The sequence below is a fragment of the Myotis yumanensis genome, unplaced genomic scaffold (assembly GCF_028538775.1).
Source record: "Myotis yumanensis isolate MYYU_CA2020_CCGP unplaced genomic scaffold, mMyoYum1.0.hap1 SCAF_1, whole genome shotgun sequence".
NCBI lineage: Eukaryota > Metazoa > Chordata > Mammalia > Chiroptera > Vespertilionidae > Myotis > Myotis yumanensis.
In genome coordinates, this window is record NW_027223752.1 from 208660064 (window position 1) to 208685230 (window position 25167).

The 25167-nt window shown below is 38.9% G+C and overlaps 1 protein-coding gene across 1 annotated transcript in view; it reads left to right on the plus strand.

Annotated features, from left to right (window-relative positions):
• Positions 1-25167, plus strand: part of SCFD2 (sec1 family domain containing 2) — a 348367-nt gene that overhangs the window by 93396 nt on the left and 229804 nt on the right. The window contains exon 5 of the mRNA XM_070396672.1: positions 17666-17915. Within this exon, the coding sequence (XP_070252773.1) occupies positions 17666-17915 (250 nt within the window). The remainder of the gene's footprint in view (positions 1-17665; positions 17916-25167) is intronic.

A 25167-nucleotide genomic window follows, 5' to 3' on the forward strand; every position in this document is an offset into this window, starting at 1 on the left:
CAGTCTGGGTGAGGAGCTGAGGGCTGCTTTCAGGCTGGCAGTTGACTGAAGCTCCCAACCTCTCCTTTTTTTCTTTTTCTTTTTTTTTTATTCTGGGCCAGCTTTAGCTCTGGCTCTAGCTCTGAGGCTTCCGCTGCTGAAAGCAGGTATCTGGTTTGTTTGCGTTCTATAATCGAAACAATGTATAACTTCAGCTCTGAGATCCCGGCCGGCTGAAAGCTGGTTTCTGGGGTTTTGTTTAGCTTCTATATTTGTTACAATGTTTCTTAGAGTTGCAGCTCAGAGGCTGGCAAGTCAGGCGGGGAACGTTGGAGTCTGCAGTCACTGTAGCAAACAAGCCTTATGTTTGCTTCCAGCTGCCTGGCTGCCGGCCGCCATCTTGGCTGACAGTTAATTTGCATAAGGATATGCTGATTAGCCAATGGGAAGGATAGCGGTCGTACGCTAATTACCATGTTTCTCTTTTATTAGTGTAGATTAATATTCATTTTAATTTTTCTTAAATAACAGCTTTATTAAGATATAATTCACATACCATATAATTCACCCATTTAAAGTACAAGTTATGCAACCATCATCACATCTATTTTAGAATATTTTTATCACCTCAACAAAAACCTATACCCATTAGAAATGCTCCCTGTTTCACTCCAACATCTCCCTCACCCCATCATCCTTCCCCCATCCCACCAGCACCCGTAGCCCTAAGAGATTACTAACCTATTTTCTGTATCTATTGATTTTCCCATTCCAGACATTCCATATAAATGGAAAGATACACTGTGTGGTCTTTTATTACTAGCTTCTTCCACGTGGCATATTTTCAAGGTCCATCCATGTTGCAACATGTATCAGAACTTTGTTTTTATTCCTCTTTACTTCCTCCAGGAAACTTTACCTGACCTCCCAATTCTGGGTTGGCTGCCTCAAATGTATTCTACCCTAAGACCAGGAATGTTATTTACTGTCTCAGACCAACCCTCTATTTTGTAATTATCTGTTCATATGTTACCATCAACCACTAAACTCCAAGCTTATAAGGGGTGGACCTTGTTCATTTACCAACATCTCCCTTCTGTCTAGTATACAGTGCCTGGACACATGTTTATTAAATAAATGTAATAATGAATGGATGAAGAGAAGGAAGAGGAGGGAGGCAATGCTAACAAAAAAGAAAGAAGAAATAGACGAGAAGAAAGTACATTTGATTTCATTTATGTCAATATGTTTTAAAACTGTTTCTATCTGACCCACCCAGCTGCAAGCCTCATCATGGAGCTGTCAGAACAGACGGTTTTGTCCCTCGGATGCTTTGCTTATCATGATAGTTGTCTCTTTTTCCTTATTCAGGTCCCTCCTCTAAGCCAATGGTAGGGAGCAGAGGTGAAATAGGGTGTGGTGGGCATGAGAGCATTTCTGTCTTGGCTCATTGGTCTGGTAAATAATGTTTTTCCACTTGTATTATACTCTACCAGTTCACAAAAATAAATTTCCTTTGGGTGTTACCTGTAATTTCAAGCATTGCTGATTTAAAAATCTATCTAGTATTTTTAGATTTGCCAGAGTATATTCTACTTATGCTTTAAGTTGTAGATGGTTTAAAGAAGAAATTGCTTTGTAGGAGGACATGTTTTTACTTTGACTATGTTATTTAATTTAGATCTCGGTATTCAATGATACATTTTTATTATGGTATATTCCATTATTTCCTTCAACATTGAGAGCTCTTTCCCAATTTAATGTGCCTGCTCTGTAATATTAAGTGATAAAATAGTTGAATAGATAAAAATAATTGAAAGTAGGCTATTATGTGGAAGGAAGAGAGATAGGAGGGATTGGATGGGGAGCCTTCACTATGATTATAAAGTCACAGCTTTATAAATACTGATAAAATATTTCATGGAGGCGAATTTGAAGACACCGAAGTGTTCTAAATTAGTCACTGCTATTTTTTTTCACTTTAATTATATGCCTGGGAAGAAAAGAGAGAAGGCATGGATTAATAAAATAACAGCAATATAAATCTGATTCTTGGTTATATTTTAATTAACTTAGGAGTTAATTTTAGTCTGCAATGAATGCTAAAGAAAATGGAAATATTGCAGACAACATAGTTATTATATAAACTCATTTAATTACTTGCAGATTAAAAACAATTATTTAGTTTTACTCCATGTGCAATTGACATTTTAAACTTAGTAGGATTTTTTGTTTATATTTGAATAATTTGGAAAATATTACAATTGTGTCTCAAGAGAATTTGCATATCCAATATCCTAGTCTCTAAACACAGAAAACTCAAACCAAGCTAAAATATATCATATCACATGACTTTTAAGAAATAAAATTTATTTCTGCCGTAATATTTGCTTTTAACTTAAATGGAAAAGTTATTAACTCTAAAAATGATTTAAAATTTTAGCTATTTGTTAGGTAACTTCTGAATTCCTGAATTTCAATTCAAATTCCTGTGGAATTCTATAGGAATGGCTACATATATGCGGCCATTGTTGAGGAAGAAAGTTTTATCTGCAGTCAGCAGAATATGAAACCCCAGAGTAAACTGAAATTGGAGCCGATTAAGACTTTCTTTAGTCAATATGGTACAGCGGTCTGTCACAAATATGCAAATCAGTCATCTATGCTGCAGGGCATAAGCAGCAACATTTGCACGGATGATATGGATCTTTATTATAAACGAAAACAATACATGCCAAGTGCGCTGAATAAAACACATTTCTCTTGACTAAGAACAATGGTGAGATGTAGGGATGTAGGGACTCCCTGTTTCATATTAGCAGATGTTTTTGACATTTTGGTGAGTTTATTGTTGTATTTCTCCACCCCACGAATCTTAATGAAATGAGAAAATAAGCCAATTTCTGACTTCATTACTGTGACTCTCATTTTATTCTTCCTAGTGACTAATTTAATTATTTAATTACAGTAATGATAGAAAATAGAGTTGATATATTCAACCAGGACTTTCTGAACACTTTAGGATATCCTTGACACTATAATAGGAGATAAGTGTGACTATAATAGGAGATAAGGATGCAAAGATGATTATTATTCAGGACTTTGCCAATTATATTGATTCTACTATGTCCAGCTTCTATTGTTGATATTGAGACACATGCAGTCATGGTAATGTCAGTTTCTTTTGCTGTAATCCATTTGGCTGCTTTTCAGGTGTGTGTGTGTGTGTGTGTGTGTGTGTGTTTTACAATTTTATTATAATGTCAAAATGTCTAATTCTGGATTTCTTTACATTTGTCCATCTTGGTATACATTGTATTTCCTATTCTATATATTTATGTTTTTCTTTAGTTCTCAAAAATTCTCATATATGATTTTTTCTAGTATTATGTGCCCCCTCCCCCTTCATTCTGGGACTCCAGTCAAACATGTTTTATACCTTCTCATTCAATATTCTTTTCATATTGTTCATCTTTTCTTTCTTTGCCATAGTTTTGATTATATCTTCAGATTTATCTTCTATTTCCCTATTTTTCTCTTCAGTATTTGAAGTCAGTATTTGAGTTTTTAATTTCAAATATTATGCTTTCCACTTTTAAAAATTCTGTTTTTTTAACAATACTTCAGGTTATTTAAAAAATATTTTTATTGATTTTGAGAGAGAGAGAGGAACGGAGAGGGAGAGAGAGAAACATCTACACAAGAGTGCAATATTGATAGACTGTGCACAACCCGGGCATGTGTCCTGACCAGGAATCGAACCAGCAACTCTTTGGTGCACGGGATGTCATCCAACCAACTGAGCCACACCGGCCAGGGCACTTCAGGTTATTTTTGATAGTATGATAGTCTATTATTCCTGTCTTAATTTCTTCATTTTCATGTTTTTTTTTCTTTTGTTAATCCTTACCCAAGGAAATCTTTCCATTGATTTTTAGAGAGAGTGGAAGGTAGAGGGAGAGACAGAGAGAAACATCAATGTGAGAGAAACACATCAGTTGGTTGCCACCTGCACCCAGACCAGAGTCAGGAACTTGCAACCAAGGTATGTGCCCTTGAACAGAATTGAACCCAAGACCCTTCACTCTGTGAGCCAATGTTCTGTCCAGTGAGCCAAACCAGCTAGGGCTCATTTTATTTCTTTGAACATCCTATATAATAAAAGCCCAGCGACTGAACGGCAGAATGACCAGAACGACCAGTTGACCAGTCGCTATGACATGCACTGACCGCCAGGGGGCAGACGTTCAATGCAGAAGCTGCCCCGTGGTGGTCAGTGCGCTATCACAGTGGGAATGCCACTTGGCTGACCAGGATGAGCGGCTGCCCCCGCTGCGAACCCCGGGCTGACGGGCAGGAACCCAGGTTGCGATTGTTGCCGCCTCGCCCCAAGCTCCTCCTCTTCGCTCCCTGCTGCCTCCTCCAGACGCCCACAGGCCGCACAGCACCGCCATCAGGCTCACAGATCTGATCCCGGAAGCTGGGAGGTGGGTTCATGGCTGCCACTGGACTGAGGCCTACTTCACCACCTCTCAGTGCTATTGTCCCTGGGCCCAGCCCTGACTGGGTCCCCTGGAGAGGCGAGTGCTCTGGCTCCACAGAATATGCCAGACCAGGGAGCAGCCGCTCAGAGGGTGGGTCCACAGCTGCTTGGCTGACCTGGATGAGCAGTGCTCCCACAGCGGGCCAATCCCCACAGGCCACGCCCCCACCAGTGCATGAATCCCGTGCACCGGGCCTCTAGTTTCATATATAAGCAGTTTATATTCTTCGATTGATAATTCCACTCTTGAAGTCACTGGGATTGTAGCTGCTGTATGATGTGTCTACTGAGTCATCCATGGTTTGCTTTCTTGTATGTTTTAAAGTTGTTGGTTGTGAGCTCATATCCAGTAGAATAATCTTTGGTAATTCTGCAGGCCTAACTGAGGGGCTCATTCCTTCAGGGGAGATTTGGTCACTAGGGATACTATCAGTCTGCAACTGCTTTAATCTCTCCAGTGTCCTGAATTAACATAGGAATTGAAGGTTCAACTCTCCCACTTTGAAAGGGGCCCAGGGCCAAATTTCTGGACTCTGTGCAGAAGCCAATGTTTCCCAAGGCAACACTAGCTTTCTTTTGGCTTGTTTTCTAGCATCTGGTTTCAGCTCAGTGGCTGGTTTATGGTTTTTTGTTTTTCCTTTGCCAATACAGATTTTTTAAACTTTCTTATAAACCAGCAATGAATTGAAAAGCAAGTTCATTATCACTTATATATACTTGTATTGTATGTGCATTATCATAGCAAGAGGCCTTATAGTAACTAGCCTAGAATTATTTCAGGACACTGCAGTTCACCTTTAAGTATGCCCCGCCAAAATCTGTGTTGTTAAAAGAAAACATTAATATTGCAAATTTTGAATAACAGGGAGCAACATTGCAAGTTATAGAAATTTGTCCCAGATGGGGAGAGAACTAACCCTCTCCTCTTGGTTTTGGTGGACAGTATAATCGATGTAAAATCTTAGCATTTGGCAATGTCTTTATCCTAGGTTACCAGTTATTTTTACGTGGCTTTTAAAATGAAATCCCAAATCAGGTGTCTTGGTTCACTAACCAGATTATAGGGTATCGAGTAGCTGACAAGGAGCATCTGGAAATGCCTAAGAACAACTATTCTGCCTTCACGGTTGTGCCTTTAGGTCCCCATTCTGGCATGTAGGCCTGTTCTGGAGTTTGTCCAAAGGTTCCCTCTGGAGCAGAGAATGTCCCTGAATGGCTTCTGAATAAGAAGGCCCAGTCTTATTCTGAGATTCTGGCCGGGGTGCCTCTAGGAGAGTGGGCTCTGGGGCCTTGTCGCAGCTCGCCGAGCTGCAGGTTTCCAGTGGGGAAGGTGCATTGTTCCTGGCACCGCTCATGAGGGGGCTGGGGGCCTTGGACAGTGCAGCACCTTCCTTCCTTCCTTCCTGTCAAGTGGTACGAAATTTTTTGAAACAGTACTTAAGATAACTGTTCTAGTTTTTTTGTTGTTAATCCTCACCCAAGAATATTTTTTCTCCTATTAGTTGTTAGAGAAAGTGGAAGGGAGGGGGAGAAAGGGAGAGAAACATCCACGTGAGAGACACACTGATTGGTTGTCTCTCACAGGCGCCCCTGACCAAGGCTGGAGATCGAGCCCACAACTGAGGTTGAACTTCGATCCTTCACTCCGCGGGCAGACGCTCTAACCACTGAGCAATCCAGCCAGGGCAACTGTTCTTGTTTTCACAGACAACCTTTAAGCTTTTTTACTGGTGCCTCCACCGCCTTTTTCTTCCTCCTCCCCATTCAGTAGTCTTTGTTCTGTGGATCCTAGAATTCAAATTCCATCATGGGCTTGGAAGAGCAGTATCACATTCTCCATTAAGGTAGCTAAGATTTATATTTTCATTTTCTCATATATTCTCTAATTTGCCAAAATGTAACTCTTTTGTTAGAGTCAGCAAAATGGCATCATTTTAGTTGCCTGCTAAGTGTTGGGAAATTGTTGCTTAGCCAGGTTAAAAAGCAAGCAAGGAAGGAAGGAAGGAGGGCGGGGGGTTAGATAATGTGTATATGCTATGGAATATTTTGTTGTGAGAAGCAGAATTTATGAACAGTTTAAGCCAAGAGTGGACACATTCAGTTGGCACTGATTGGAGGAACGTGAATATTTTTACATGGACTTCAGAAAGAAGCCCAGTGTTGACCTGTTTTTATTATTTTTATTGGCTCCCTTGACAAACTGTCCTAACTTGGGGCCAACAGAACAAGCAGGAAATTTAGGTCATGGATAGTTGCATTTTAAAAACTCCAGATTTTAGCGGCTGCTCAATCATTGTAATTGATTGATGATAACACGGCAAAGAGAGCTCTTAAATCGTTAAAGTGGCCAGATAAAGACAAATGGCTGGAGATTTTGTTGGAGGCACACAGTTCCCAACTCTGTGGTGCTCTGTTCTGCCCTCTGAAGAAGTAGCTTGTCCCTCGTGTCATGCAACTTATGGCCCAGCTGGCCTGTTTACAGAAAACAGCCTCTTAAGCTTGGCAGTTTTGTTTGAAGCACAGTGTAGCATCATTTCCCAGAGAGATGGGGGAAAACGTTACAAAAAAAGTTCCTATCCCCTCACCCCCTAAAACATATGTGTGTTTTAAGCTGAACAGCCATTGAAAGTTGTTCTTTCCATCTTTCTCTGAAATCAAGGCCAGAACCTTTACCCGTAGCCAAAGGTAAGTGTAGCAGAATTAGATTCTCTGATAACTCCTGTAAGCTCCTTCTATCTTCCTGCTCTTGCTTTGGATCCATGCTAATGTGTAATAAGAACTCAAAGTAGATAGCTCTGTTCTTCCCAGGACACAGGAAATGTGGCCTGGTATAATGGCATTTTAAAAAGTTTTGATTGAAGTAAAATATAACATAGAAAAATACAGTTCAATGAATTTTTACTAACTGAAGACATCTGTGTAATCAGCACCCAGATCAAGAAACAGAATATTACCAGCAACCCTGGGAGCCTCCCAGTTACTCCTTTCTTCCAGGGGCAGGGACTTCTAAAAACAGATTAGTTTTCTCTGTTGTTGTTTTTTTTTTTATTTTATGTCAATGAAATCATATAATACATTCCTTTTTTATGGATTTTTCATTCAACATTATATTTGTGAGATTCATCCATATTGTTGTTTTATGAATTTATAAATCATTCTCATTGCTGTATATTATTCCATTGTGTGACTGACAGTACCACAATTTTTCTCTAATGGCATTTTTAGTGAGAGAAAAAGTTTGTAGAATCTGTTTTCATTTCAATTGAGGACTTTGCCATTTCTCAGTGCCAGGGAATCATTTCCTCCACAGATAGAAAATGCCAGCTCATTCCAAGTGCCCCTTAGAGGGATACATTTTGGGAAACATGTTCATACTTTGAGAGTAGCCTCTCTGTGTTCCTTTACATCTTTTTTTAAAAAATATATTTTATTGATTTTTTACAGAGAGGAAGGGAGAGAGATAGTTAGAAACATCGATGAGAGAGAAACATCGATCAGCTGCCTCCTGCACATCTCCTACTGGGGATGTGCCCGCAACCCAGGTACATGCCCTTGACCGGAATCGAACCTGGGACCTTTCAGTCCGCAGGCCGACGCTCTATCCACTGAGCCAAACCGGTTTCGGCTGTTCCTTTACATCTTATCCTATTGAGTCTTCTTAATGCATACTTCCAACTTTCTTGTCTATGCCATTACTCATGAAATGCATATGTCATATAAAGGCTTCATCTTGAAGGCAGTGGAAACCATGAAATAACTTCTAGGAGATCAAATATTTGGTTTAGAATGAGTTGAATCATGGCTAGAGATAATGGTAGTTGCAACTTCGGTGGTAAAGGAAGGGATAGAGAGGAGGACATGGTTATATAAAATTATGAGGACTTGGTGGCTTACTCAATGTGGCAAGGAAAGGGGGAGCTGAAGTAGAGTCCAAGTTTCTGTCTTGGTCAGCCTTGGTACCACACAACAGTATAAGGTATGCAGACTGAGAAGCAGATTTGGGGGTAAAAATATCTGGATTTCAGTTTTAGATGCATTGAGTTAAGTTGCAGATGAGTTGTATGGGTGGAGAAGTACAATGGCAGCTGGCTGTATGGGTGGGGAGCAAGGAGAGAAATTTGGCTAGAGATATAGATTTATGAGTTTCGTTGGTATTCAGATTAAGGTGAGATACCACAAATACAGTGACTCAGACAGGATAGTTTATTTTCCATACAAATTGCAGTCTATAAGTTGTTGGGTGGTTCAGTCCAGATGCCACTCCAAACGTGGTCCACGGGCCAGCAGCATTGGGATCACATGAGTACTTGTTGGAAGTGCAGAATCTTCAGGCCCCTCCCATACGTAAAGAATCAGCATTTGCATTTAACAAGAGCCCCAAGTAATTCACATGCACATTAAATTTTGAGAAGCTCTGATTTAAGTAACCTATATTGCTTTGCTTTCCTCTCAAAGAAGATAGTGCCCACTATCACTTCAGCTGCATTTTAGCCATAAAAAGGGGGAAAGAGCCCTACCCGGTTTGGCTCAGTGGATAGCGCATTGGCCTACAGACCGAAGGGTCCTGGGTTAGATTCTGGTCAAAAGCACATACCTCTGTTGTAGGGTCCTCCCTGGCCCGGGCCCTGGTTGGGGCATGTGCAGGAGGCAATCAATTGATGTGTTTCTCTCACATTGATATTTCTCTTTGTCTTTCCCTCTCCCTCAGGTGAGGATTAAAAAATTTTTTTTTAAAAAGAGGGAAAATAGAGTAAAAAATAAGTGAGAATGTCATTGGTTTATATTTGTGCAAATCTCTTTAATGTCTCATTGAATAGAAAACAACTAGATTCTCGTATTTGCCTCCTCATTTAATATGTTGCCAAATGTTGTTTGGTTGAACTACATGAAGAAAATACAGCCTCATGCAGATGCATTATTGGGAAAGGGAGGCATATTTTGATATGTTTTCAGGTAAAAGTAGTCATTTCTTAAAGGTAAGTTGTAATGTGGGATTGGAAACCATATCAATGAGCTTTTTGTACTATTTAGTATTAAAATTCACTCATTTATCTTTTATTTTGGATGGATCTTTTACCTATGACTGATTTTCTTACATCATACTTTGGTCATGTGGAAAATATTGGCTCAATGAGTTATGCAAATCTTCCAAATGTTGATACATTTCATTATGCAATTCAAAAAAATCACATTTTAAATGTCACCATTAATCTCATGAGAAAGTCTTTAAGTATAGAGAATCTGGCAAGTACCAGTTTCCAAGTTTGAATTTTTGCTTAAAAGGCAGAATTTTATCATTGGCAATAAATATATCAGTTGTTTTTCTTGAAGGAACAAGGTCACTTTGTTCATTTTCGAGAAAATGTTTGGCAAATGCCCAAGTCTTAATAATCATAATTTCTCTATCTGAAATTCTTTCAATTAACAATGCTATTGCATGAGAGAAACCATTAGTTCAGTTCACAACTCAAATAATGACGTAAGCGCTTTTCCTCCAGATAACCATTGCACTTGGTGTATAGCAGGAGTGCTTCATGCATAGTTCCTATTTTATTACACAGAATATTAAAGGGACCTTTAAGGGTTGACATTTTGTAAGATTAATTTTTACTGCTTAATCAAGAGCATTCTTAAGTGAAATTGGCTTTTTAAAAAATCCAACTGTGAGTACATAGCTTAGTGATAAAGACTACAATGCCTGTTAGCACAGTTTGCAGCCACTCTCCTTGATCTGTGTTAAGGTACCAGCAATCTTACCCCCATTATTTTTGCACCAACACAATGAAAAGGGCAAAGAATGTCTAGTATTATTTTAAAAACAGTTTTGACCTTGTGAACGTCTTGAAAAGGTCTCTGGGATTTCGAATCCATGAACCACAATGTAAAAAATCACTCTCCTACATGATTATGCTGGGCCTGATCAAGATTGCATGATTTTGAACTAACTCGTTCTAGGTGAAACTGATAGGTAGCAAATTTTAAATTTGGTGTGTCTCCATGCCTTCCCTTTCTGTGACATCCCTGAGGGCACTCACTAGACCCCTAGTGGTACAGATGGAAAAGGAAGGTACCACCCAGGCACCTTCATGCTTGCTCTTCTTGTTCGTTTGGTTATTTGACAATTATTTATGGAACCCTACCATGTACCAGTTTCTCTGGGCTGTGGGCCCTGATGTGGAGCTTCTCATGCCCTTCCTTACACAAACTGCTTGTAATAGTTTCCTATTGCTGATACAGCAAACCACCACAGACCTAGTGGCATCAAACAACACACATTTACTGTCTTACAGTTGTGTAGGTCAGACGTTTGACCGGCCTCGCTGGGCTCAAATCAAGGTGTTGGCTGCACTGCATTTCTTCCTGGAGGCTCTAGGGGAGCATCTGTTTCCTTGTCTTTTCCAACTTCTAGGGGCCCCAGCATTCCTTGGCTGGTGGCCCGCTTCCTCCACCTCCAAAGCCAGCAGTGTTGCTTCTTTCTGACCCTTCATCATTGCATCTCCCTCTAACCACGGGAAAGGCCCTCTCCTTTAAGGATTCATGTGATTAGACGGGGGTCACCCAATAATGCAAACTGGTCTCCCAGTCTCAGGATCTGTAACTTAAACAGCTGCAAAATCCCATTTGCCATATAAGGTAACATATTTATAATTCTGGGAACTAGAGTTGGGGCTTCTTTGGGGGGCCATTTTTCTGCCTAGCACACAATTTTAGTAACTGTGCATTAAAAAGTTGTTAAAGTAATGAAGGAAGGATCCTATCTCATTGCTCATTGCTCAGAGCTTTGCTCCTTCCTCATATTGGAGGTTGATTATTTGACTCAGTTGCGGTACCAGGATTTAGGTGTTCCTTTGCTGTGTTTCTAAAGTGAACAAATAGCTCTACTAAAGCATTTGTTATTGCATCCTCACTGCTGTTTACTCCTACTCCCACTCTCCGGTAAGCTCTTGAATCATGTATCTTTGTTCTTTGTATGCTCAGAGTATATCACAGTACCTGGCACATCGTATATACACAATGAAGAATGCATAAGTACATCAATGAGTTATCCTCACACATACCAAGTTGCAGTTTTGTGTTTTGCCTGGGGCATGTAAAGAAGCAGAATGGCTTGTTATGGGAATTTTAGGCCTAGTGGCAAGTCTTAATGCAAGGATGGCAAGTGATGCTGTGGGGGTAATAGGGCCTTAGGCACTCCTTCAGGCCCTCTCTGGCAGCGTGCCTGGGACTGAGCAGGAGCTTGGAGGAATTGCAGCAACTTAGGGTGGCTTAGAGTTTCACTGAGTCTGCAGGTCTGCAGCATGGAGGAGCAGGTGTGAAGCCAGCCAGCCTGCTCTGCAGCCACACTGAATGTGGCCTTTTGCTCCTTGTGCCTGCAGAGGTAGCAGCACAGAGGTGGACTCTGACTTTGCAGAGGTGTTTTAATTCAGCCCAAAAGTTGGATTTTCTAAAGACAATATGCATTTGACAGAGGGCCTTTTGTATGGAGTTACTGGGGACTCATTCAAAAATAACAGGAGCCCCAGTCTACAGAATAGTTTTGTCACTCTCAGCACAGCTCCAGTCTTCCACCTCCTACCAGCCGGCCCATTTATAGCAAATGAATAAGAAATTTAATCTCTGGTATTTCATAAAGAAGTCTTTTTATTTTTTGCTTTGGTTGTGGTTTGCTCTGAGTGTGCTTTTTTAATGGCAATGTTTAATAATGTTTATATTGCCTTTCACCTTTGACTAACTTTGCAGCTAAGTTCCAAGATGTGGTTTCACATCCAGTGTTTGCAGGCTGCTGCTCCCTCCTTTGAGACTGCTAACTCCGATTCCTAGAAGGTATTTAATTCATCTCCATCACTTCTGCTGGGAAAGGAAGCAGTCCAGGTGATAGTAGTTGGAGTAATAGTTAATATTTATGCAAGGCTATGTGATTTACTTCTATTATTCAATCTTTAAAACAACCTTATGAAGCAGAAGCTATTATTGTCTATTCTCAGATTCAGGGGAAAGTGTTTGCCCCAAAATTAGTCCTAAGAAAATAGGGTGTCCCCTTATGTTTGAGTCCTGACAAAGTCTGTCCTATGGTGGGGATTATTTTAACCTTAAAGTAGTTTAAGTAATTGTCCCAGAATTATGAAAATAGGTGCCTGTGGTTTGGGATTGATTAATATTCAAGTATTTGTGGTATTATATCCATTTTATAGAAGAGGAAACTGAGACTTGGCGAAGTTAAATAACTTGCCCCAGATCACACAGCTAATAACTGGTACAGCCAGGATTCAAACCAGGCAGGTAATCTTACTTCCATATCCTCATTATTAATCCTCCTCAGAGTCTTTCTTTCACTTTTAAAAAGGTTTCAATCTAGGGGACCACTGATTTTTTTTTTCCTTTTTGGTATTTCATTCTAAGAGCAGAGAAAACCAGAAAATGAGTATCTATCCAATCTGGAGCCATGCTTTTATGAATAGCACTAGGAAGCTCTAATTCACCTTCCAAGCCACGGTGGCATAGGATTCCCTCGGTTACATCCTTGCCAGGTGATCACCCTGCCTCCCTTTGCCATTAGTGGAAAGTTTATTACGTCCCTCGTCAGTCTCTTACCTTGGTGCTACTTGTAGGAGTTCTTCCTCATATGGAGCTGAAATTGTCTAACAGAAAGGAGATCAACATTTATCTGTGTTTGTCTCATCTGATCTTCCCTGTCCTTCCTTCCTCTTCCTCTCTCCTTCCCAATAAATGTTTTATTTCAGAATAGTTTTAGATGTATAGAAAAGTTGCCAAGATAATACAGAGATTTTTCTATATACCCCTCAGTGCATTGTTAACATCTTATATTACTGTGGTACATTTGTCAAAACTAAGAAACCAACATTGGTCCATTGTGATTAAGTATAAATTCCAGACTTTATTCTGATTTCACTCGTTTTCCTCTAACGTCCATTCTCTGTTCCACGATCCCAAATTACATTTAGTCATTCTGTTTTCTTAGTCTCATCTGGTGTATGATAGTTTTTCAGCCTTGTTTTTCATGACCTTGACAGTTTTGAAGAGTAATAGCCAGGCATTTTGTAGAATTTTTCTCAGGATTTATCTATGCTTTGTCATGCGGTTTTGGGTTTGGGAGAATATAAAAATGAATGTCATTCTCATCACATCATGGTAGGGACACAATATCAATATGACTTATCACTGGTAATATTAACCTTGATCTTCTGGCTAAGGTCAAGTTACTCATCCCTCCCCTTTTTATACATGATTTTTTGAGAAGCAAGTCAGGTGCAGCCCACACTCACGAAGTGGGGATATTGCGCTCTACCTCCAGGTGGGGGGTATTCGCATTAGCTATTGGGACTTTTCTGTAAGGAAGATTTTTCTCTTCTCCTACATTTATTAATTAATGCACTCACTTATTTATATCAGTATGATGTGATGCACATTTATTCTATACTTTGGATTATAATCCATTACAACTTAATTTTCTTGCTCAAATTGTTTCAGCTTTGGCTGCTGGGAGGTCTTCCAGTTATCTCCTGTGTTCTTTTGACTTGCCACCATTCTTTTGTGTGTTTTTTTCTTTTTGGGACTTCCTTTACTTTCAGGCACTGCAAGATCTCCTAGGTTCCTCTTGTATTTTCCCTGACTTATCCCTAGAATTAGCCATTTCTCCAAGGATTCCTGTTTCCTTTTATTTGAGAACTAGAGGCCCGGTGCATGGATTCGTGCACCAGTGGGGTCCCTCTGCCTGACCTGCGGGGACTGGGCTGAAACCGGCTCTCCGACATCCTCCAAGGGGTCCCGGATTGCGAGAGGGCACAGGCCAGGCCGAGGGACCCCACTGGGGCACAATTGGGGCTGGGGAGGGACCACGGGAAGGCTCCAGGGCGTGTCCGGCCCATCTAGCCTAGTCCCGATCAGCTGTACCCCAGCAGCAAGCTAACCTACTGGTTGGAGCATCTGCCCCTGGTGGTCATTGCACGTCATAGCCACTGGTCGACCAGTCGAATGAATGGTTGGACACTTAGCATATCAGGCATATAGGATATTAGAAACTTAGATCTGACCACTGGTTGTGCTCATTGCTACTGGGGTGTCACTGCTTCTAGAACCTGCTAGTGGACAGAGTTAGGAAATGCGTTATGTATAGCAGTCCATGTTGCACACATGTCTGCAGTATTTCTGTATCTACATTTGCTTCCATAGTAAAGCTTTTTTTTTTGAGCACTTCTATTTTGCTGTGTTACCAACAGTGCGAACATGATTTGCTATCTTCTATCGGGGGAAGAAAGTGAAAATGGAGAATTTGACAAAAATAATTTAAGAGCTCAGCCATCTTCTAAGTATATCATGTCCATTTAGAAATAAAGAGATTATAAGAGGCTAAGGAACTAGATAGAGGAACAGTCAGGATTGGATTCAGGCTGTTTGAGATGGAGCCTCTTTACTTCTGATGCATCGCATGCCTCTTTCTGACTGATCAGTACTTTTGGCTTTGTATTCAACTCCATAATTAACTTCTTCGAATGCAGTGAGCAGATGAGAATGAAATTTTAGGAATTGGTGTGCTCAGGTATTACCTAGCCAACAGAAGTCTGCTGGAGTGACACTACTAAGGGATTTTGCTCTCCAGCAAAACATATCTTAGATTTACAACTTGGGAGGGATGCTCTGATGGACAGACGTTAGTGAGTGAGTCTTTTCAAAGGATTATGATGATTGTCCTACTGTTTTTCCTTTTAGAACTATCTCTTAAAAAATCCTTTTGTTCTGGGAGAGATTCATAGGCCTTCTGTAGCAAAGGTACTTGACGTATACACTTGCTTTGAACCGGTTGGGCTCAGTGGATAGAGCATTGGCCTGCGGACTCAAGGGTCCCAGGTTCGATTCTGGTCAAGGGCATGTACCTTGGTTGTGGGCACATCCCCAGTGGGGAGTGTGCAGGAGGCAGCTGATTGATGTTTCTCTTTCATCGATGTTTCTAACTCTCCCTTCCTCTCTGTAAAAAATCAATAAAATATATTTAAAAAAATAGAAATGGGATATAAAACAATGAAGGAATCTGCTTAATGTCATCCAAGGAGTTGGAGATAGAGTAAGAAGTAAGAAAATAAAAGAAAGGAAGAAAGGAAGAAAATACCGCAAACCCCACAGCCCTTCTTTTAACAGGCCAACAACACAGCTCCTTTCTTTTAAATTGCTTTTGGCAACTTGTAAAGCAAAGAAAGAATACTTGAAGGTTCCTCTCAAAAGAATCCTGAAGCTATAGAAAAATTCTAGGATGCCCTCAAAACTTTCAGTGTTTCCTTTGAAAAGTGGGTGTGTTTATACTTGATGAATCCTGTCTTGTCACCATGTAACGGTAAAATCTCTGTTCTGTTCTTTACAGTTGTACTTTATTCATTCCAAAGACTTACCATTTTATTTTGTATGATACATTGTGAACATTCAAGATTTTTAGTGGAAATAAATGGCAACAGCTGTTTTTCGTGTACCAAATAATATAATTGTGAACCATAACCTTGACATGATACTAGTATATCCAAATTTTTCCAGGCGTAGAAGTGACTTGACAAGAAAAGCTTGTTTTGGGTGGTCATCCCAATACAGAGTCATATTCTGCTGCTTGCTGCCAACTTCATTCAGAAGGAGAGAGAGTTTCCTAGATCTTTCTTTATTCCAATACTCCCATATTCATATGGATTTTCCTCTTTAAAATAGTGCATGTTCACCTACATAAACCTACACCCTGAAGTCCCATCTTCCTTTCCTGCTTTATTATTCTCTATTTTACCATCATCTAATATATTTTATGTTTTACTTCTTTAGCTTTTTAATTGTCTATTTCCCCCAACTAGACTGTAAGCTCTATGAGAGCAGGGGATTTGTTTTGTTCACTGCTGTATCCGCAGACCTAGAATAGTTCCTGAGATAGAGTAGATGCTTAATGAATACTTCTGAATGAATAATGTGAAAGTTGCAAGTTGTGATCATTTGTCCCCTGGTTTTAATTTAAGTACAAATAGTTAAGTTTTATTTTATAGAGTTATTTTATATTATAGATGAAATGAAATCACACTATTTAAAATGGGATTTATCTATTCACCCAAAATCTCAGAATCTGTACTACAAATGTGCATAGTGCTTTGGAAGTTATGCAGTTTACTGCAGTAATGCAGTACTATTTTCACATGCGAGGAATTTTGAAATTCTCTGCTAACTACCACTCAAGAAATTGGTGGAAGAGCTAAAAGCAAGAATGTTTTCAAGGTATTAGGTGAATTACCTTCATACTAATCCAAAAATATCTTGAACCCCAAGTGATATTACCCAGTTTGATCCCTTATTCTATTCACCAGAATTAGGAGAAAGTGGATTCTCATTATTATATTAAAAAAACAACACCTATTCAGACTGGTATTTACAGAAATGAGCTTGTGTAGAACCTGTTTGCCAACTTAAAATCTACTTAAGGATATTAAAAAGAATATGCTGCAAAAGCTGAGGTCATTCTTCTGAAGGAACGTCAGCACTCATTTGGATATATAGATACTGGCATGTTTTTATTTGTAATCATTTACTTTACACATATGTTAATTTTACTTTAAATTTCTAGTGTCTGAAGTACTTGTATTTTTAGTTTTGAAACTAGTCGACTCTGTTTAAGCAATATGTAAGATAATATAAAAGGGTCTACAACTTGACTACCTATTTTATAAAATAGATCTTTCGCCCTAGCCAGTTTGGCTCAGTGGATAGAGCATTGGCCTGCAGACTGAAACGTTCCAGGTTCTATTCAGGTCAAGGGCACATACCGCCTCGGTTGCAGGCTCTATCCCTGTGGGTGGGAGGCAACCAATTGATGTTGCTCTCTCACACTTGTTTCTCTCTCTGTGTCTCTTCCCCTCCCTTCCACTCTCTCTAAAAATCAATGGAAAAATAACCTTGGGTGAGGATTAACAAAAAAAACCACTAGACTTTCAAAACAACAACTCTAAAGTCAGATTTCATGCAGTATTCTCTCCAGGATGAGACAAACAAATAAGAAGCAATCTAGACTATGAACATCGTAGAGTTGTTTGCACCCTATGTGATATAGTGCATAAATTACATCTTTGTACAAACAACGTATTTTCACATTACCACCTTTTATTTCAGAGCATCGGGGAGTCGACGATGCCTGTTGTGTTAAATCAGCTGCTGCCCATGATTAAGCCTTCGAATCAAAGGACCAACGATGACTACAGCCCCGAAGAGCTGTTGGTCCTCTTCATATACATTTATTCTGTCACTGGAGAGTTCACAGAGGACAAAGACCTGGCTGAAACAGAAGAAAAAGTGAAGAAAGCACTGGCTCAAGTCTTATGTGAGGAGTCTGAGTTGTCGCCTTTGCTGCAAAAAATCACAGGTGAGTGCTTAGCAAAGATATAAGACATAAACATCAGTGATACAGAAAACAGGTTTAAAAATAAAAGCCATTTCAGCCCTGGCTGGTGTGGCTCAGTTGGTTGGAGCATTGTCCCGTATACCAAGAGGTGGCAGGTTCAATTCCAGGTCAGGGCATATACCCAGGTTGCAGGGGAGGCAACCGATCAATGTTTCTCTCTCACATTGATGTTTCTCTCTCTCTCTTTCTCCCTTCCTCTCTCTAAAATCAATAATAAAATAAAAATAATAACAGCCATTTCAGAAAGAGGATGTAGCCATGTTCTTTGGAATGGTTTGGAATTTCATAAGGTCTGATGGATGCTAGCTAGACTTTAGGATCAGAGGTTCGCACTGCAATATATTTTTTTCCAGTTGTGGGAGTGAAATGGCTTTTAGTGGCTTGTCGGAATTCATATTCCTTAGAGCCAGAGCCTTGTTAAATTAGCAAAATACTCATAGAGCATAACATCTTAAAAGAGAATATAAAATGTGGTGCATCCTACTCAAAGGGTTTTTGTTGACATATTCTCTTTGGTATTGTCATTTCAAACTTAAAAAAGTTTTCCTAAGATATTACACAATGTTATAGGATTAAAAAGTTGCCATATTCCAGAGTAGTTTCCTATTTTGATTTCTCATATTTCATTTTGAATCTGAATTAATTAATTAATACCCAAACATCCTAGTAAAGTAGACTGACTGTGTTAATTGGGGAGAAATGTAAAATTAAATATCATAATATCTAACTTTTCACTTCTAGTAAGAACTGTGATATCACTCAGAGAGACATTCATTTGTTTTATTCTATATCAAATTCAATATTTTTTATTTTCTGTAAATATAACTTACAGAAATTAGTATGGTCTGAGCCTGGTTCTGTTTGAAAGTCAGATGTTATTAAAACTTACCCATAAAACTTAAATGCTTTCAAAACATACCGAGTTTCCATTCACTAGTGGGTGGGTGTGTGTGTAGGTGTGTGTAGACCTCTCCGTTCAGGAAGGCTCAGCTGAGGCAGCTGGTGTAACTTCCAGCTTTTCCTCCTGTCCCCTGTTGGGCCTCCCTGGGGTGCATCCAGATTGCTCCCGCGCATGTGTGTTCTCCTTCGTGCCCACCGCTGACCTTTCCTATGTGTGGTTATGGAAAATGAAACCCTGATGAGATGGAAACCGAATCAAGTTTCCACAGAAATGAGCTTGTGTAGAACCTGTTTGCCAACTTAAAATCTACTTAAGGAAAACGTGTGGAATTTGTTCCCATTTCATTTAGGTACAGCACTAGATGTGATTACTTGTGTTTAGCTGTAGACAAGTCTTGAAGCTTTAATATGGTTTATACAGTGCTAAGAACAGTGATTTGATTAAAAGTAAAATTGAATGCTACGAGAATTTAATTGGAGGTTATTCTTGAAATGTGTAATTTCAGAAACAGACAACAAAAATGGTGTGTTTTAGCTGAGGCTGTTTGGATAGCTTTTCTGTAGCATTAGTAGTTCCTTTATTATTTTGGGAATTGAAGTCATGCTGTACAAGTATTCATTTAATATTTGCTTGAGGTGTTTATTGACCTAGCATTTCATTCTTTATTAGTTTCTATATTTATGATTGCTCAGGATATTGCCTTTTCTTGCTTTTAACTGTGATTTCACATTTTAAAACACTTCTGTGCATTCATATTTGTATTAGGAAAATTTGTATGTGTAGCAGTTGAAGAATTAAGAATTTGTGGTATTTAAAATTCCTAGAGACACCGTATTTTGTAATACTGAGTATACATTTCTCCCTGGATTAACTTTGCATGTACAGCTTAAACTGGATGGATAAGATATGGTACTTAAATTTGACTCAAGTGAACTTACCAGTGGAACACACATGCACTAATCAACCTCTGTGCACCCAAAAGGACTTGACTTCTGAAGATAGACTTTGACTTTGTCAGTTAGACATCCCCTCGTTAAGTAGGTTGTAAAGTCATGTCCTGAGAAGTAGGGTTCATGTTTGCAGCTTGCTGCTGAGGAGAATGTATAATCTGCATCCCATGATAACAGGTAATAAGGTGGTGTTGAGGCTGCCATAACAGTCTTGTGGAATAGGATGGGATACCCACTATGTACTGGAAGAATCGAATTGCTTTTAAATGTGCTTATTGTGGAACGAGGTTAGCCTGGCTTTTTACCATGAACTTGCCCACAGAGTTGTGTTTATGTTATTCCAACTTAGTTTAGGCTTATTTGTTACTGGGTGGCAGAATTCATTTTATGCTTTGTGCACATTTTGTGGTTGTTGATGAGTTGGTTAAAAAGTATTATTGAAAATAAGCAATGAGTCAATATAAGAATTCTACTTTTTATAAAATGCTATAATTTTACTGCTCTTAACTGTTGATAGGATCAAGAGAGCAACACTGTTTCTGCACTTAAAAACTTAAGCATGTTATCATCACCCAATTGCTGAGTGATAGAGCCAGGATTTGAATCCTGCTGTTCGGGATCTAGAGCCCACGTCTTTAAACACAAAATTCTAAACCTGCTGCAACCTCACTTCCATAACCCCTGCATTTATTATATTCTCTAACTTAGACTTGCTTACACTTATTGTGTTAAGCCATGAATGCTCAACCATTCCTCCATGTTCTTGTTTTCTGAACAGTGAATTAACATTTGGTTAATATTTTAGATATTGGTTGTGCACTTGAATCTGTCTATAATAGCTACTTATAGATGTTTCTGTATACCTTCCTATTTTTATGCATGTATCCTCTTTGTTTCTGCATTGCTATAAAGAAATTAAATTATCATTTCTAGTCATTGAAATCTATTGGTTGTCTAGCTTTACTAAAACAGGACTAAGCAAACTTAAATTTTTTAATTTCAGTAATATCTCTTGACAATACTTTGTATGGAAAATTCATATTCCCTTTTATATGTTAAATATGTAATTTAATTTTGACAATTTATTTTCTTTCTCCCTATTCTTCCCTTTATGGAAAGGACAATGAGAAATTGTAACTGGCAAATCAAAACAAAACTTCAGCATGGTCAATGGCAACCTACTACTTTCTTTTTAATAGATACTTTTTGGGAGAGTGGTAGGCAAAAACTCTCTTTTTCTACTCACACAAAATAACAAGGGCTGGCTCTCTGGGTGTCAGTGATGGGAGCTGAAGAAAGAAAATTGGTGTGACCTAAATATGTCCTTTAATGTTGTCCTTTCTCAGTCTTGCTAAGTTCAAAGAGGGTATCATATCAGTTTCCATATACATTAGTGTTTGCATGGCAGTCACAAGAGAAAACAAAGGAAAACCATTTGAACTCTCTGCAGAGAATGAACTCAAAATGCGAATTTTAAAGATCTGTACAGACTTGAAATGGCGTCCTACAGGAAAGCATAGGGCTCAGAGGCAGAAATCCTTGATTCAGAAGTCCTGGCTCTGCCATTTCCTAGCAGTGTGTATTATGGGACAAATCATCCATCTTTGATAATAAACACGAGTGCCCTATTGACCACTCATGATTTTGTCAAGAATAAAACAATGTTCTGTGTGTGAGCTAATTTTTGATCCATGTAGTATTGTTAATAGCTCATTTCCCCCCCTTGATATTATTATTTTGATAGCATCTAGTTGTCATATAGGGTAGTGCATTGTGATGCACACAGGCAGTGGGAATGTTTGCATTGTATACTGAGGTAAATAGGCAGGACTGTTGTGGACAGAGGCAACTAGCCCTGGGGGCTCTGGCCATTCCAGGCCCTGCCCAGTTGACCTGTGAACTGAAGTGAAGCAACAGCTTGGCACACCTGGGACCTATTAGGGGCAAATCAGTGTGCTAAGATTGGTTGGTCAGAAGGCTCTGGAATCAGAAGCAAAGACAAACAAAACTTGCATATGGATTTTAATATCCCAAACTATTTTGGAAAAATTTCTTTTTGGTAAACAATTTTTATATTATTCATTGACTTATTTCCCCGAATTTTTATACTATCTTTAAAGAAAAGGTCAATAGGGGTTCGATATATTTAGTGACCTTTAGAGTAAAGCTAGGGAATGAATGATTTAAGGTATCTAAAAATTATGTGGTTCAAGATAGAGCCATAATAATGCCATAGAAACTGTAACTTATATTTGTTAGACTCTTCTTTTACTTCCTGTTTTTAACTTGAGATTTTCAGTTACTGTATTATTGCATTAAGATTGCACCTGGATATATGGAATGGAAAATTTACCAAATTAGCTTAACAAAGAGGGATTTATTTTTCTCAACAGGGAGTTCAAAGACAGGCAGCAGGACTCTTTCTGGATTCTTTCTCCCTCTCTTCTTCCCTCCCTTCCTTCCTCCTTGAAGGCATGGTTTTGTCATCATGGTCCTAAGATGGGCACTTTTTCTTGACATATTGTATCCATGCTTCAGTCAAGAGGTAAGAAAGGAAGAAAGTAAAAGGCATATAGTAGCTTTGCCAGTGTGGCTCAATGGTTGAGCATCAACCCATGAACCAGGAGATCACAGTTCGATTCCCCATTGGGGCACATGCCTGGGTTGCGGCCTTGATCTCCAGTAGGGGAAGATTGATGATTTTCTCTCATCATTGATGTTTCTATCTTTCTCTACCTCTCCCTTACTCTCTCTGAAATCAATTTAAAAAAAAAAAAGGCATATAGTAGTGCACTCTCCTTTTTTATATTAGGAAAACAATACTCTTTCTGTAAGTCCTACCCAAAAGACTTTCATCATTGGCTAGAACTGGGTTTCATGATTACTTCTGGCTATAGGAGAATTTGATGGGTGTTTTTAACTGGGCATCTATTTGTCATGAACAAAATCAGGGTTCTGTTGGAAGAAAAAGGGTGAGAATGGACATTAGGTAAGAAACTTGTATTTGCTGCAATTATCATTATAGGCTCCCCTGACAGAGGAAATTCTAAGGCAAAATAATATACTGTGGAGTGATGCCCAATATTGTTATAATATTGAAATGTCCTTTAAAAGCATTTACTGAAAAGATATGGGTGCTAGTATCACCATACATATCACAGATAGTTTCAACTATCAATGTTTATTGAACCATGTGTGTATACCTAATGTTATTCTAAGCATAAAACCTTTGGGGGCAGTGGTAGTAGAGTGTAAAGGCTCTGAGCACAGGATTTGGAGTCAGGTGGACCTGAGGTCTGGTTCTGACCCTGGATCTCAGTAATTGTGTGATCATGAGTAGGTCATTTAACTTTATCAATTTTCAGTTTCCTCATAAATAAAATGGAGATAGTAATAATACCAAACTCATGGGATAAAATAATCCAAGTACTTGGTACAGACCCTGGTGCCTAATGTGTCATCCGTATATGTTATCTGTAATCATTATTTTTATCATTATTGTTATTTTATTGTTGTCATCACCAATATTTTCATCAGGCAATATCTCTTTTCAAATAGCTTTTGGTCATTTTAGAGATAACACAGAAAATAGTACAAAACAACATAATATTATACAAAATATAACTAAGCATCCAAATGTGTGAATTTTAATGCTATGATGACTTGGTATTAAATGACATCTATGAACAATGAATTTCAGGTTACTGAATCGGGTCTGTCAAATAGAATCCTATATAGACAAGGATTGGGGAAATATCAGGTAATAATAGCATTATAACATCTGACAATCCTAGATAATACTGTAGTGTTCAAAGAATTTTCATATACAGTATCTGTTTTGCTAGGAAAAGAATATATAAGTTTGAGCCCATAAACTCAAGTCTACAAAATGTACCCCAAATCTGAGCTCAACTGAGATATATCTATAATGCTGAGTTCTCTTTGAGGTAATTTATTCACAAATATACTACTAGTATTTTAAACATGGTTTGGGGGAGAATATAAAATTGTATCTACATTTGGAAATAGTGAAGTTGCATTTTTCACTGTGTTCACATTTTTCCATGGCAGTTCCCTCTCTAATAAACCTTTCGTTTTTAGGTAAAACCTAGGTACATTCTTGGGAGGTCCTGTACTTGCCTGGGTTTATGATATGTGTAAGGACTCACACGCATATGTTATTATGATTTATGGGTGGAAAGGTTCTCGATAATTATCTAGGCTATTCACTTTGCACATGCGAAATCAAGGCTGTCCTGCCTCAAATCACCACCCAAGAGCCTGTTCAATACAAGCATGGAACTGGACTGTGTCTCCTGGTTCCCAGTAGAATTCTTTTTACTGGACCAGTGAGTCCCAAGCTTGGGCTCATGGACCCCTGGGAAAAATAAGACTTAGAGCAAAAGGTTCACTGCTCCACGTGTGCTTTATACATCATCCATAAACTAAGTATTATTTGTCACATATGAATATGCAAATATTTGTGGTGCTATTGTGATTTACAATATATAAATTCATTTAAAGATATTGCTGAGGTTATAGAATTTTTCCTTTGTATCTTTCAATTGACAGATACCAAAAGCATAATTACATGGTATCCCCATACTTTATAAATGTTTGAAACCATGGGTTGCAATAGGAGTTTTAAATTCAAATGCATACAAGGACCAGCAAGTAATATAAGTAAAATGGGTTAGGTTTTAGAAAAACAACTGTGAAAATACAATAATAATTAGCCAAGGATATTCAGTCTTAAAGAAGAAGGCAATAGGGAATGGTGGGGACTGTGTCAAACTGGGGATTCTTTAATTGTTGCCAGGAGAGCATAAATCTGATGTGGCCACTCTATCAATAAATCATACCATGGCCAGTGTTGCTCAGTTGGTTGGCGTCACACCATGCACCAAAAGGTTGCTGATTTGATTCCCAGCCAGGGCACCAATAGTCAGCAGATGGATCAGAGGAAAGAAAAGAAAAGAAAAGAAAAGGAAGGGAAGGGAAGGGAAGGGAAGGGAAGGGAAGGGAAGGGAAGGGAAGGGAAGGGAAGGGAAGGGAAGGGATGGGACCTGAATTTTTTAAATTTAAAATTAAACAATTTTAAGAAATTGGGTCATTTTCTAAAACACTGTATGAGTCAAAAGATGTTACTAAAGGCCAGAATTCAGCCTGTGGGTCTCCAGGTTGTAATTTTTATACGAGATACTGCCTCAGGTATCGATTAGAAAGGAAAGCCTTTGAATCTCTACTCTAGGACTTACTAGAAATCTGAAAGATCTCCAGGCAGATGAAATGATACTTTACAGTTTTATCAGAAACCATAGGAAGGGACCTAGTGACCTCTTCTTTTGACTTCTTGTAACTA